The sequence below is a fragment of the Equus przewalskii genome, chromosome 10 (genome assembly GCF_037783145.1).
Source record: "Equus przewalskii isolate Varuska chromosome 10, EquPr2, whole genome shotgun sequence".
NCBI lineage: Eukaryota > Metazoa > Chordata > Mammalia > Perissodactyla > Equidae > Equus > Equus przewalskii.
Window position 1 is genome coordinate 19,841,487 of NC_091840.1, and position 12,552 is coordinate 19,854,038.

A 12,552-nucleotide genomic window follows, 5' to 3' on the forward strand; every position below is an offset into this window, starting at 1 on the left:
TTTACAAAAAGGATAATACACCAGCTTGTCCTATCTCTTACATGCATAATTTCCACTGTGCGTCCAGGAGGTGCCTCATACTGTGTTAGGTGGTAGGGACATGAAGGTGACTAAGATACGGGCCCTGCTCTCAAGAAGTCCACAAAGGTGAGACACATGGACACAAAACCACAAAACTCACTGCAATCTGGATCCCTGGCACAGAGTAGGCGTTCAACACATTTGTTAGCTAATTTGACGAAGAAACGAATGTTGTACTATCCAAGTGTGTATAAAAGACAATGTGGCAGAACGTAAGCTTTCTGTCTCTTTCCCATAAAGTGACCGTGACCATAAACACAGCAGGTGTTCAACAAATGCTTATGGTATGAATAATAACTACCAGGAATTATGTTAGCAATCAATAAGCAGTGTGCCAAGTGCCTTTACCTGCATTCTCTCATTTATCTTCAAAGAGATATGATTAACACCCCCGCTTTTGAGAGAAGAATACAGAGTAAAGGGCTGAGCAGATAAATTTGCCAAGGACACACAGCTTGGAGCAGAAGTGTGAGCCACAGATGCCTCTCAGTCTTCACTCCGGAGACTGGAGCAGGGTTTTTGTGAAGCTCTGTTTTAGCTTCTCTTACAGTGAATGAATAATAAATTACCACAGAGCACTCTGTACTAGTAAAGTGCCAGGGCTCCAGGGTAGCATCAGTGTCAGGGGGCGGGGATGTCATCATCTGGGAAATTACTCATGCAGCTCCCCTGCCAAAAGAGGATGAAGGTCCTCACTGGGGACTGAGAGAGGAAGAGCAATGATTCAGAATGAAAACCAAGCCCCCAGGGGGCCAGTCGGAAACCTGTACTGACGGCTCCCTTGCAAAGTTTTTGGATTGGGAGTTTTGCTTCCGTTCTAAAAGAACAGAATGGGATCTGAAAGCTAAAGGGTTGACGGAAGTGTATTTGTCCACAGTGTGGCAGTGATTAGATTTTTCTAATATCCTTTCAGAAAATGCTCCTAACTAAAATTCTTCATAACCAAATATCCTGCTGGTTATTATAGTAAGAAAAAAATGTGTGTTCACAGCAGACATGCCAACTTAGCCCCAGACCCGCGGTGGAGAAGCTGTTATCACAGCCATTTGCATTTCATTCAAAGGGACTGGCTCCAGGTTACTAAAGTATTTAACAAGGTTCATAAAACTGAGATGCATTTACTAAGGCCATATGATTGGACCGTTCCACCAACCCATTCTAACATGACAGTGATTGCTACCTTGAGCGAGAGCACAGTGCTGGCTAAGTTGGTTCTCTGGATTTCCGGCACGTTGGTGGTCAGCATTTCATCTCGGTAGGCACGTTCTGTGTACAGCCGGTAACACTTCCCCGGGCCTGTTCTCCCAGCTCTGCCAGCTCGTTGCTTTGCCTGAGCCTAGAGGATGGGCACATAAAAGTAACATTATCTGTCAAATATTGCTTAACAGCTTTACCCAGGAAATCTGTTAAAAGGGGGCACTCAGCAACTGGCAAATCTTAAATGGGGTCTATTTCACTTCCTTAAGGATCATTTCCAAGACTACCAATGCTCTTACCATCCTCCAACACTCAGCATTCAGGAAAGTTTGCACAAATGAGGCAAATACAAGCAAGGTGAATAGAAGAAATATTGTAAAGGTCAGAGAACTATACCTTCAAAATAGTGTGGCACAACATAAAAGAGAAAACATAAAACAAGATGACAAAACACTCCACAGTTATGGCCAAAAATGTAAGTGAACTAAATAAATGTCTGATTAACATTATACCAGTGACGACTCTGCAGCCATTTTAAAAATAGGTTTGGGGCCGGCTCCGTGGCTGAGTGGTTAAGTTCACGCGCTCCGCTTCAGCGGCCCAGGATTTCGCCGGTTTGGATCCTGGGCACGGACATGGCACCGCTCAATGGGCCACGCTGAGGCGGCATCTCACATGCCACAACTAGAAGGACCTGCAACTAATATATACAACTATGTACTGGGGGGATTTGGGGAAAAAAAGCAATTTTAAAAAAAAGGTTTGAGACACTCAATGACAGAAGGAAATGTTCACTCACAGAGGTGAAAAAGCAAGTTATAAAACAATAGAATACTAATTTAGTAAAAAAAAAATCTTTATGCATATACACAAACTACCAGAAAGAAAAAAGCCAGGGAAAAATACTCTAAAAATGTTAACTGTGGCTAACTCTGATGGTAGGTTTGCAGAGAAATTTTATTTCTTTACTTTATCAAATACCCAATATTGAACATTGTATTACCTTAATAATCAGGAAAATTAAATACTTAAAAAGTATACAAAACTGCATACTTTCTAGCTACTAGAATTGCAACCAGGAAGGAAACAAACATGAAAAAAGACAGGCAAGATGTCATCAAAGTGATGACAGTGGTGGTGGTAGGATTATGGGTAATTTAATTTTTTTCCTCCTATTTCCCAAAAACAACGTAATATTTCTTCTGTACTTAGGACAGAGGGGCACTGATTTTTGAAATTAAAAAAATATGCAGTTTAGACATAGGCTTCTGGGAAACAGTGATTAGCAATCCAAAGAGAGCTATTTTCTGACAAAACCATCTATCTTACAAATAGTATCAGGATTTATAAATTCCTGTGCCAGCTCCAAACCAAAGGACGGAGTACAAAAGGTCACTAACCACACAGAAGCAGACAGCAACCACACACTGTGGCAGATTCCACAGCATTCTACAGAGGTCTCTCTTCAAATCGGAGACAGGAAGCCTAACTCATTTCTTGGTTACTGAGTTGCATGTACTACCCCGAGAGGAGGTACGGAGCACATACACTGGTTCAAATCCTGGCTCCACTAGTTGTGAGACCTTAGGCAAGTCACTTAACCCCTCTGTGCCTCAGTCTCATCTGTGAAATGAGGATAACAATACTACCTACTATAAAGGATCAATGCGAGAACGTAACGAGTTTGTGTATTTGCAGGTACCCAGGACAGCGCCTGGCACTTAGTAAGTACCCTGCAAGTGTTAGCTATTATTACTTAAGTTTCAAATGAAAATGATTTTCATAGAAACAATTTTCTATATGGCTTCTTATGGTTTTCATAGAAAATGAAATAATACGTCTCTTGTAAAATTCTAAGACAATATATAAAAGTATAAAGAAAAAATGTCCTTGGCCCATCAGCACAGTAACCAGCAGTATCATAGAGAGATAATCTTGGCTGACATTTTGACCACAGGCTTTCAGCTTCAGGCACACTCACACACATCATGCACATGCACACACCATGTGTTTTTAAACAAAAATTAGATTATATCATTCACGCTATGTTGAAGTTTTTTTCAAATAATATACCAGTTATACACTTACATCATTAAATATAGATAAGCACCACCATGTTACTGGCACGTAAAATTCTATGCATGGATATACCGTATTTTATTAAACTACTTGCCTTTTGGAGTGTATTTAGAATTTTTCCAGGTTTCCTCTAATACAAACAATGCTTCAGTGAACATTCTCTTCTACTACCTTTGGATATGTGTTCAATCAATTCTAACTTTCAGATATAGTTCTAGAAGTGGGATTGTTAGGTTAAAGAAATGAACTTTTATTTTTTTAGCTTTTTTTGTTTTCAAGTGTACATCCTTATATGTCAATTTCTGCATAGTTTACACCATGTTCACCACCCAGAGACTAATTACAATCCATCATCACACACATGTGCCTAATCACCCCTTTCACCCTCCTCCCTCCCTGCTTCCCCTCTGGTAACCACCAATCCAATCTCTGTCTCTATGTGATTATTTGTTGTTGTTTTTACCTTCTATTTATGAGCAAGATCATATGGTATTTGACTTTCTCCCTCTGACTTATTTCGCTTGGCATAATACCCACAAGGCCCATCCATGTTGTCACAAATGGCCAGATTTCATCATTTTTTATGGCTGAGTAGTATTTCATTGTGTATATATACCACATCTTCTTTATCCATGTGTCCCTTGATGGACACCTAGGTTGCTTCCAAGTCTTGGCTATTGTAAATAATGCTGTGATGAACTCAGGGGTGCATGTATCTTTACACATTCGTGTTTTTATGTTCTTTGGATAAAACCCAACGGTGGAATAGCTGGACCATAAGGTAGGTCTACTCTTAACTTTTTGAGTAATCTCCATAGTTTTTCATAGTGGCTGCATCAGTTTGCACTCCCACCAGCAGAGTACAAGAGTTCCCTTTTCTCCACATCCTCTCCAATACTTATTTCCTGTCTTGTTAATTACAGCCATTCTGACCGGAGTGAGGAGCTATCTCCCTGTAGTTTTGATTTGCATTTCCCTGAGAGTTAGTGATTTGAACATTTTTTCATGTGCCTGTTGGCCATCTGTAAATCTCCTTTGGAGAAATGTCTGCTCAGGTCTTGTGCCCATTTTTTAAATGGGTTGTTGGTTTTTTTGTTGTTGAGATGTATGAGTTCTTTACACATTTTGGATATAAACCCTTTATCAGATATGTGGTTTGCAAATATATTCTCCTAGTTGTTAGGTTATCTTTTGGTTTTAACGATGGTTTCCATTGTGTGCAGAAGCTTTTTAGTTTGATATAGTCCCATTTGTTTATTTTTTCTACTGTTTCCCTTGCCCGGTCAGACTGAAATTTTAAATTTTGCACACACTGTGGCCAAACTGCCTTCAAAAAGGATGATCAGGTTATTCATTTTTTAATATAATTTAAGCAGAAAATTACTCCATAATTATCTTATAAATTATTACTAGATATTTGTGGCTAAGTACAGTCCTTTAAAAATATGTTCTTATGACTTGAATTAGATCATCTAGGGTGCTAAAATTCAAACTTTTTTTTTAAGTTTTATGAGGCTATTTAATGTTAAACACTACTCTCAAAATTAAGGACAAACAACACAAAAATCTCCCTTATCTCATGAAAGCACCAAGTATCTTAAAAATCCATCTTTGAAAACAATAAAGTTCAAAATACAAAACCATAAAAATTTCAGAAACCCCTAACCAGGATTTTCAGGAAAGCTGTTGGTAGAAGCCACCATACCTGAGAAATAGGGGTCACCACGAGCTGGTCAATCCCTGTCTTGGAATTATACACTTTCTGCTTCACGAATCCAGGGTCCACCACATAGTAAATGCCGTCAATAGTCAGCGATGTCTCAGCAATGTTGGTGGCAATCACGACCTGCAGGTGAGAAAGACACAGCTGGACTGAGCTGCCCAGGCTCAGCTCCCAGCTGTGAAACGGGACTTCTGAACTCAGGTATCTTCCAAACGAGTGTGCAGGTATCTCCCTCCCTAGACAGTTAGAGAGCACTTAATCTCATTCTGGCCTCAAATGTGTGGAAGGGGAGGTGCCTTCATCTTAAAGGTTAGGTTTGGGAGGGGGTGGTACCTAAACGGAGAAGTGGAATAGGAAAAAGCGAAGGCCAATCAAAGCCAATGTCATTTGGTGCAAATAGCCACATATCTCATTCTCTAGATCCAATGTTGATTACTACAATTTTAATTTTCCACCATGCTGGGAAAGCAGAGATTTCCTGGCATCACATATGCCGGTGCAAAATGAGATTCTTCTTCCCCCACAGGGACATCTGGACTACAAAATGGGCTGTTTGCGTAGGTGGAATAAGACGGAGATTTTTTTTTTTTTTCTGATCATAAAATGAACCACAAGGCAGCAGAGGAATTTTCGTGTGTATGCAGTGGTATATGTGGTCTAGAAGATTATTGGTCTCAGTTTGGCACTGCCACTGTTCTCCCACCCAGAGGCTCAGCTAATAAAATACAATTGCTTGGAAAAATCATTGCTAGGAGACACCAGAACATCTCGCATCATGCCAGCATCTTACTGGCCCTGGAAGGCTTCTATCTGCCACAGAGCTGCAGAAGCCCTGCTTAGAAAGCAGTCCAATTATCAGGAGCAGAACAGAGGAGGAATCACCATCTTTCCCCCAATGCCTGCTTCTCCTCCATGTTTCCCTCCTCAGCGCCATCTCCCATCCAGCTGCCCAAGCCAGAAACCTGGGAGTCATTCCTGACTTCTCCCCTCCACCTCTGGGCACCCACTATGTCTTGTCCGTTCTAACTCTTTAATGTTATTCAAATTCATCTGTCTTCCACTCCTAAGTATATACTCTAAAGAAATAAAAACATGTCCACATTAAAACTTGTAAACAAATATCCATAGCAGCATTATTCATAAGAGTTAAAATGCAGAAACAACCCAAATGTCCATCAACGGATGAATGGATAAACAAAATGTGGTACATCCACGTTTTGGATATAGAATGATATTCTACAATAGAATATTATTCAGCAATAAAAAGAAATAAAGTATTTATACATGCTACAACATGGATGAACCTTGAAAACATGCTAAGTGAAAGAAGCTCGTCACCTAGGACCACATATGATATGATTCTATTTATATGAAATGTCCAGATTAGGCAAAGTCATAGAGATAGAAAGTCGATTAGTGGTTTCCAGGGGCCGAGCAGAGGGGTGAATGGGAGGGTGACTGCTAAACGGTACAGTTTTTTTGGAGGGTAATGAAATCGTTCTAAAATTAATTGTGGTGTTTAATGGATTAATCACCATTAATCATGATAATTAATGGTTGCACAATTCTGTGAATATACTAAACAACCAATGAACTATACACTTTAAAAGGGTGGATTATATGGTATCTACATTATATCTTAATAAAGGTGTTATTTTAAAAAATTCACCTGTCTCCCTTCCCATTGTCTCATACACATACTCAGAAACTCAGTTCCAGCTACTATAACTGCGCAGCTCGCTGAACCGGCCACACTCTCCCGCCTGTAGGCTACCACAGGCTGTCCCGCCTACTCAGAACACGTGCCCTCCTGCCCTACTCGCCTAGATGAACTTCCACGTGTTCCTGAGGACTACCTCAGATCCTTGCTTTCTTTAGGCGTCCTGGGTTGGGTGTCCTTCTCCCGGGGATCCAGAGCACCAGCAGCACTCTCACACTACATGTTAACGGCCTGTCTGCCAGTGGATGCCCCGCAGCAGGTGGAGGCCTGTCCTCAGACCGCAGCCCTGGCATCAACCCCAAAGCCTAGGATATGCTCAAAATATATTTGTCGAACGGCGGAAAGGAGAGGAAAAGGAGCAGGGTCACATACAGGACCCTCATTCGTTAAACTGGTTGGACTAGTCTCTAAAACATAATCAACAAGACGTGCATGCACCTTAAGCAAACCCCATTAGGGCCCGCTGCATCCACAACATGGTTTCAGAACACAAGGGAGCTTCATTTCTGCCCAGTGTTACCTTTCTGCTGCCAGGTGGGGCTGGGTCAAAGATTCGGGTCTGCATCTCACTGGGAAGAGCAGAGTACACTGGGAGGATAATCAGCTCAGGAACATCAGGTCCCAGGGATTTCATTCTTTCATACAAGATCTCACAAGCAGTATCGATCTCTTCCTGCCCAGTCAGGAAGACCAGGATATCACCTGAGAAGAGAAGAGGAGCATTAATTTACTTTCTGTGTGTGTTCTATACAAAGGCCACGGTGACATTAACCAAACTCCAAATGACAGAAAACACACTCAAATTCTGACCTCCAATAAATCAAGAGGTTTTCATCTGTCCATGTTTATTGTTTTAAAAAATGTTTGTTTTATTTATTTGTAATTCGTGCCTATGTTTAAAAGAGGCATTTAAACACACACATCAGTTTATATTTTTACCACCATTTCAATCATGCAAACTTGAGACTTATAAAAAGATCAACATTTAAATGGCATTTTTAAGAAGAGGAACAAAAAAGAAACCAACGTTAGGACTTCCGGCCTAAGAGGGAAAAATACCTGGCGGTTCTGTTAAATGGATCTGCATGACCGTGATCAAGCTGGCGTCCAGATAGTCTGTCTCAGGCTCCTTTGTGTACAAGATTTCCACCGGATATGTTCGACCTGGGATGGTGAAGATGGGAGCCTCGTAGAAGTACTGAGAAAACTTCACTGCATCCAAGGTGGCTGAGGTGACAATCAGCTTCATGTCCTGCCGTTTCTGAACGGTCTAAAGGGAAATGTGACGTGGCTTACTAAAGGACTACCCAAGCGGCACAAGGACTCAAAGCCAAATCTCCGCATTCAGTTCCCAACAGGCGTAAGGGTCACCAAAGAACACCTAGGTACCTTTTTCAACAACCCAAAGAGCACGTCAGTGTGAATTGTTCTCTCATGCGCCTCATCCAACATGATGATCGCGTACTGAGTGAGATCGGGGTCAATCAGGCACTCTCGGAGCAACATCCCATCTGTCATGTACTTGATGACTGTTTCCGGGCTGGTGCAGTCCTCAAATCGAATGGTGTAGCCCACCTAAAGCAGAAAAGAAGCTGAAAACCTCAGACACAAACCTCTCCTTTTTGCCATTAACCAGGCAAGATTTCTGCCCAGATTGGTATCCGTAATCTTAATAGCTAAGAATTTTGAGCAGGGGCCTGGCCCTGTGGCCTAGCGGTTAAGTTCAGCGTGCTCCACTTCAGTCGGTGGCTGGGGTTCAGTTCCCGAGCGTGCATCTACACCACTCATCAGCGGCCATGCTGTGGTGGAGACCCACATACAAAAGAGGAAGATTGGCACAGAGCAAATCTCCCGCAAGCAAAAATAGGAAGATTGGCAACAGATGTTAGCTTAGGATGAATCTTCCTCAGCAAAAAAAAAAAAAGAATATGACCAAAAGGTACAGTAATTTCCTCACAGTAAAATCTGCCTTAGACTTGATCCTGAACAGATCAATGATGACAACAAGAACCCTCTCTTCCTCAAGAGAAACCTGAAAAAAGGTATTATCATACCCATTTTATAGATAGAGATCTGGGCCTTTACACTTTCTTCAGACATTTCCAGAACAGCTTCACTACCCACTTACCTCCTGGCCTAAGCAACAACCAAATTCCTCTGACACTCTCTTGGCCACTGACATGGCTGCCACTCTTCTCGGCTGGGTACATCCGATCTTGCCCCTGGAAGTGTAGCCCGCCTCCGCCAGGTACTGAGTGATCTGCGTTGTCTTCCCAGATCCTGTCTCTCCGATAACAATCAGGATTTGATTGTCATGGACAGCCTGAAAGCAACAGAACATAAATACGCTCATTACAGTTTACCAAATAGTACTCTGGAGTGAAATAATTAATGTTTACGTTCTACAACTAAAGAAGAAAAAGGGGACAAAACAGTATATATGTTAAGATTACAACCAGGGTTTAAATTACTTTTAATCATGCATAGAAAAAAAAATAATGCTGATTTTCCATGGGTGATGCTCTTTCTTTTTTCTTTTAAAGATTTCATTTTTCCTTTTTCTCCCCAAAGCCCCCTGGTACATAGTTGTGTATTTTTAACTGTGGGTCCCCCTAGCTGTGGCGTGTGGGATGCCACCTCAGCAAGGCCTGATGAGCGGTGCCATGTCCACACCCAGGATTTGAACCGGTGAAACCCCGGGCCACCGATGCAGAGCACTCAAACCTAACCACTCGGCCACGGGGCCAGCCCGATGCTCTTTCTTATTTTAAATGCATGTACAACTTAAATTACAAACTTCAAATTTTATGGGTATTCTTTTTTTAATTGACTCATTTATTTTTTTATTTATATTTTTTTGAGGAAGATTAGCCCTGAGCTAACTGCTGCCAATCCTCCTCTTTTGCTGAGGAAGCCTGGCCCTGAGCTAACATCCGTGCCCATCTTCCTCTACTTTATACATGGGATGCCTACCACAGCATGGCTTCCCACGCGGTGCCATGTCCACCCAGGATCTGAACCGGCAAACCCCAGGCCGCCAAAGCGGAACGTGCACACTTCACTGCTGTGCCACCGGGTGGCCCCAATCACTTATTTTTTTAATTTATTAGTTTTGTTAAATTCCTAAAAACATAAAGATGCTGCTAAAAGCACAACCTATCACCCAGATATCCCTGATTTTTCAATATATATATATTTTAAGTATTACATGCACGTGATTAAAGAATTCAACAGTAAATAAAAAAGGTATAGGGGCCGGCCTGATGGCGCAGCTGTTAAGTGAGCACATTCCGCTTCTCAGCTGCCTGGGGTTCACCGGTTCGGATCCCAGGTGTGGACATGGCACCACTTGGCAAACGCCATGCTGTGGTAGGCATCCCACGTATAAAGTAGAGGAAGATGGGTACGGATGTTAGCTCAGGGCCAGTCTTCCTCAGCAAAAAGAGAAGGATTGGCAGTAGTTAGCTCAGGGCTAATCTTCCACAAAAACACAAAAATAAAAAGGTATATAAAGTGTTCCTTTCTACTGCCACTCCCAAATCTCCAGTATCTTATCCCCAAAAGTCATCTTATTTCTATACTGTTTATAACAGCAAAGGATTGCCATCAACCTCTATGTCCATTATTACAGGAGTAATTAAATACGCTAGAGCACATCCACATAACACAGCACTAAAAAAAATAGGGAACAATCTCTGAGCTATATCATTAAGGGGAAAAAGCAAGATGCAGAACAGTGTATATAATATGTTGCCATCTAGAAACACAAACAGTAGCCATAAACATATAATGTCTGTGTGTATACATATACATTTGTACTTCCTTGTATAATGGGATCACTGGCCAAGCAGCCCCATTTTTCTTATTGACGGGAGCCGTTGGTCTGTGCAACACCACACTCTCCCCACTGAAACTGCTCTAGGGTCCCCCAATTCAAACAGATTTACTTCCACATGGGAAAAAATAAACGTGTAGACTGATATATGTATTTTTAAAAAGAACCTGGAAATGTTCTGCTTTTTTCCTATCCCCTTGGAAAAGCCACTTCAAATGTGCACATAGATGTCCAGCTAATTTCCATTAAAACATGTCATCCTTCTTCCAGAAAACATCCCCACTCCCTCACCAGTACATCATAAAGGGGCTTCTGACCTGGACCAGCTGCTCCTTCAGTTTGTAGATGGGCAGGCTCTCTCTCTGCTCAATGATTGACATCTGTGTCTTTTTTCCATAAGAAGCTTTATTGCCCCCAAATGCATGTTTCTTCCACTCGGGAATGTCATTGGGCATCATCCCAATACCCCTCATGTTGGCAGCAATCTGCCTGCCTTCCGCTGTAAAGGAAAACAGGCAGCTTAGTATTATCCTCAGGCTACCTCACTGCCCCCTCCCCAATGTTCAACACATCACATTTCTCCAGTCCATCCCTCCTCTCCGCTACCTCCGTGTTCCAGCCACCATCCTCTCTCCTCTGAACTATCATGTAAGCCTCCTAATTCATCTCATGCGTCTACTCTTGCCGCATCCAACCCAGTCTGCAGGATACCCTCAACAATCCTCTGATCATGCCACTCCCCTGCTTGGAACCTTGCAACATTTCCCAGAGAACTTTAGAACTGAGTCCCAATTCCTAATGCCATCTACAAAGTCCTGGCCTGTCGCACCTCATCCCCTACCATTCGTCCACCACTCTCTGTATTCCAGCCATACAGGCCGTCTTTCCCAGCTCATAGGCCCAGTACAGGCCATTGCTCAGCCTGGAACACACTACCCAAGCCCCATCCCCTTTCATAGACTGTGTCTTATGTATCCTTCGGGTCTCAATTTTCCCAGGGAAATGACCCACCATAGCCCACGACACCACTTCATAGGGCACTGGTCATGATTTAATTAATTAGTTATTTAGTAAATATTTGATTAATGTCATCTTCCCCACTACATGGTAAGCCTCACAAGAGCAGGGATTATGTCTATTTACCTCACAGCTGTATTCCCAGTTGCCTAATACAAATTAACAAGTACTTGTCTTGACTGTGTCCAGTAGTTAGTTAATATTTACTACATAAAGAATTATATGAAAAGGGAAGTTTCAAAGCTGTACTATCTTCAGAATAAAAATTTTTAAGTCATTCAGAAGAAAAATTCAGCCAGTTTAATGATTTGACCAGGGTTACTAAAACATCTTTGGTTATAAACATTTGTTTCAAAAACAAAACAAACAAAAACATGCTTTAACCGAAGGGAAAAACCAAATCACCAAAGCCATGGCTAACGGCTGTGGGTTTCAGCCAAGGCTAAATGTATGTGCTGGCAATGCCCCCTCCCTGTGTACTCAAAGGCTCAGAATTTTTTTGAAAAGTCCACACCCGCCTCCCAAGGTCCTACCATCAGGCAGAGGATCAACCCAGTGTTTGTTGAGTCCCATGGGAATAGAATCCATCTCGGCTTCCCGCTGGGCCTGCTTGAGTTCCCGCCTTTCTTTGGCCAAAGCGCTCTGCATCATCGCTGCTTGGGAGAGGGAGCCATCAGGGTTCTAGGGCAACAGAGGACAAAGCAATCTCAGAAGGGGATCTCAGCACGCATTAAACATCCGGGAAATAAAATGTCGATGTTAAGCCACGAATCGAAAAAATGAGACCCACCTGGAGAAAAGTTCTTATCAATGTACAGATTACATGAAAAAAACAGACAAATTGTAACATATTCAGAGAAAGTAAATGAGGACAATGACAAATGATCGAAAGAAGTGGGG

At 42.1% G+C, this 12,552-nt stretch overlaps 1 protein-coding gene across 2 annotated transcripts in view; it reads right to left on the reverse strand.

Annotated features, from left to right (window-relative positions):
• DHX8 (DEAH-box helicase 8) overlaps positions 1-12,552 on the reverse strand; it is a 31,946-nt gene that overhangs the window by 7,211 nt on the left and 12,183 nt on the right. For both annotated transcript variants that reach the window (XM_070560398.1, XM_070560399.1), the window contains exons 11-18: positions 12,186-12,333; positions 10,953-11,134; positions 8,929-9,123; positions 8,190-8,375; positions 7,860-8,070; positions 7,321-7,502; positions 5,063-5,203; positions 1,262-1,417 (exon numbers count right to left, since the gene is read on the reverse strand). In XM_070560398.1, the coding sequence (XP_070416499.1) occupies positions 1,262-1,417; positions 5,063-5,203; positions 7,321-7,502; positions 7,860-8,070; positions 8,190-8,375; positions 8,929-9,123; positions 10,953-11,134; positions 12,186-12,333 (1,401 nt within the window). The remainder of the gene's footprint in view (positions 1-1,261; positions 1,418-5,062; positions 5,204-7,320; positions 7,503-7,859; positions 8,071-8,189; positions 8,376-8,928; positions 9,124-10,952; positions 11,135-12,185; positions 12,334-12,552) is intronic.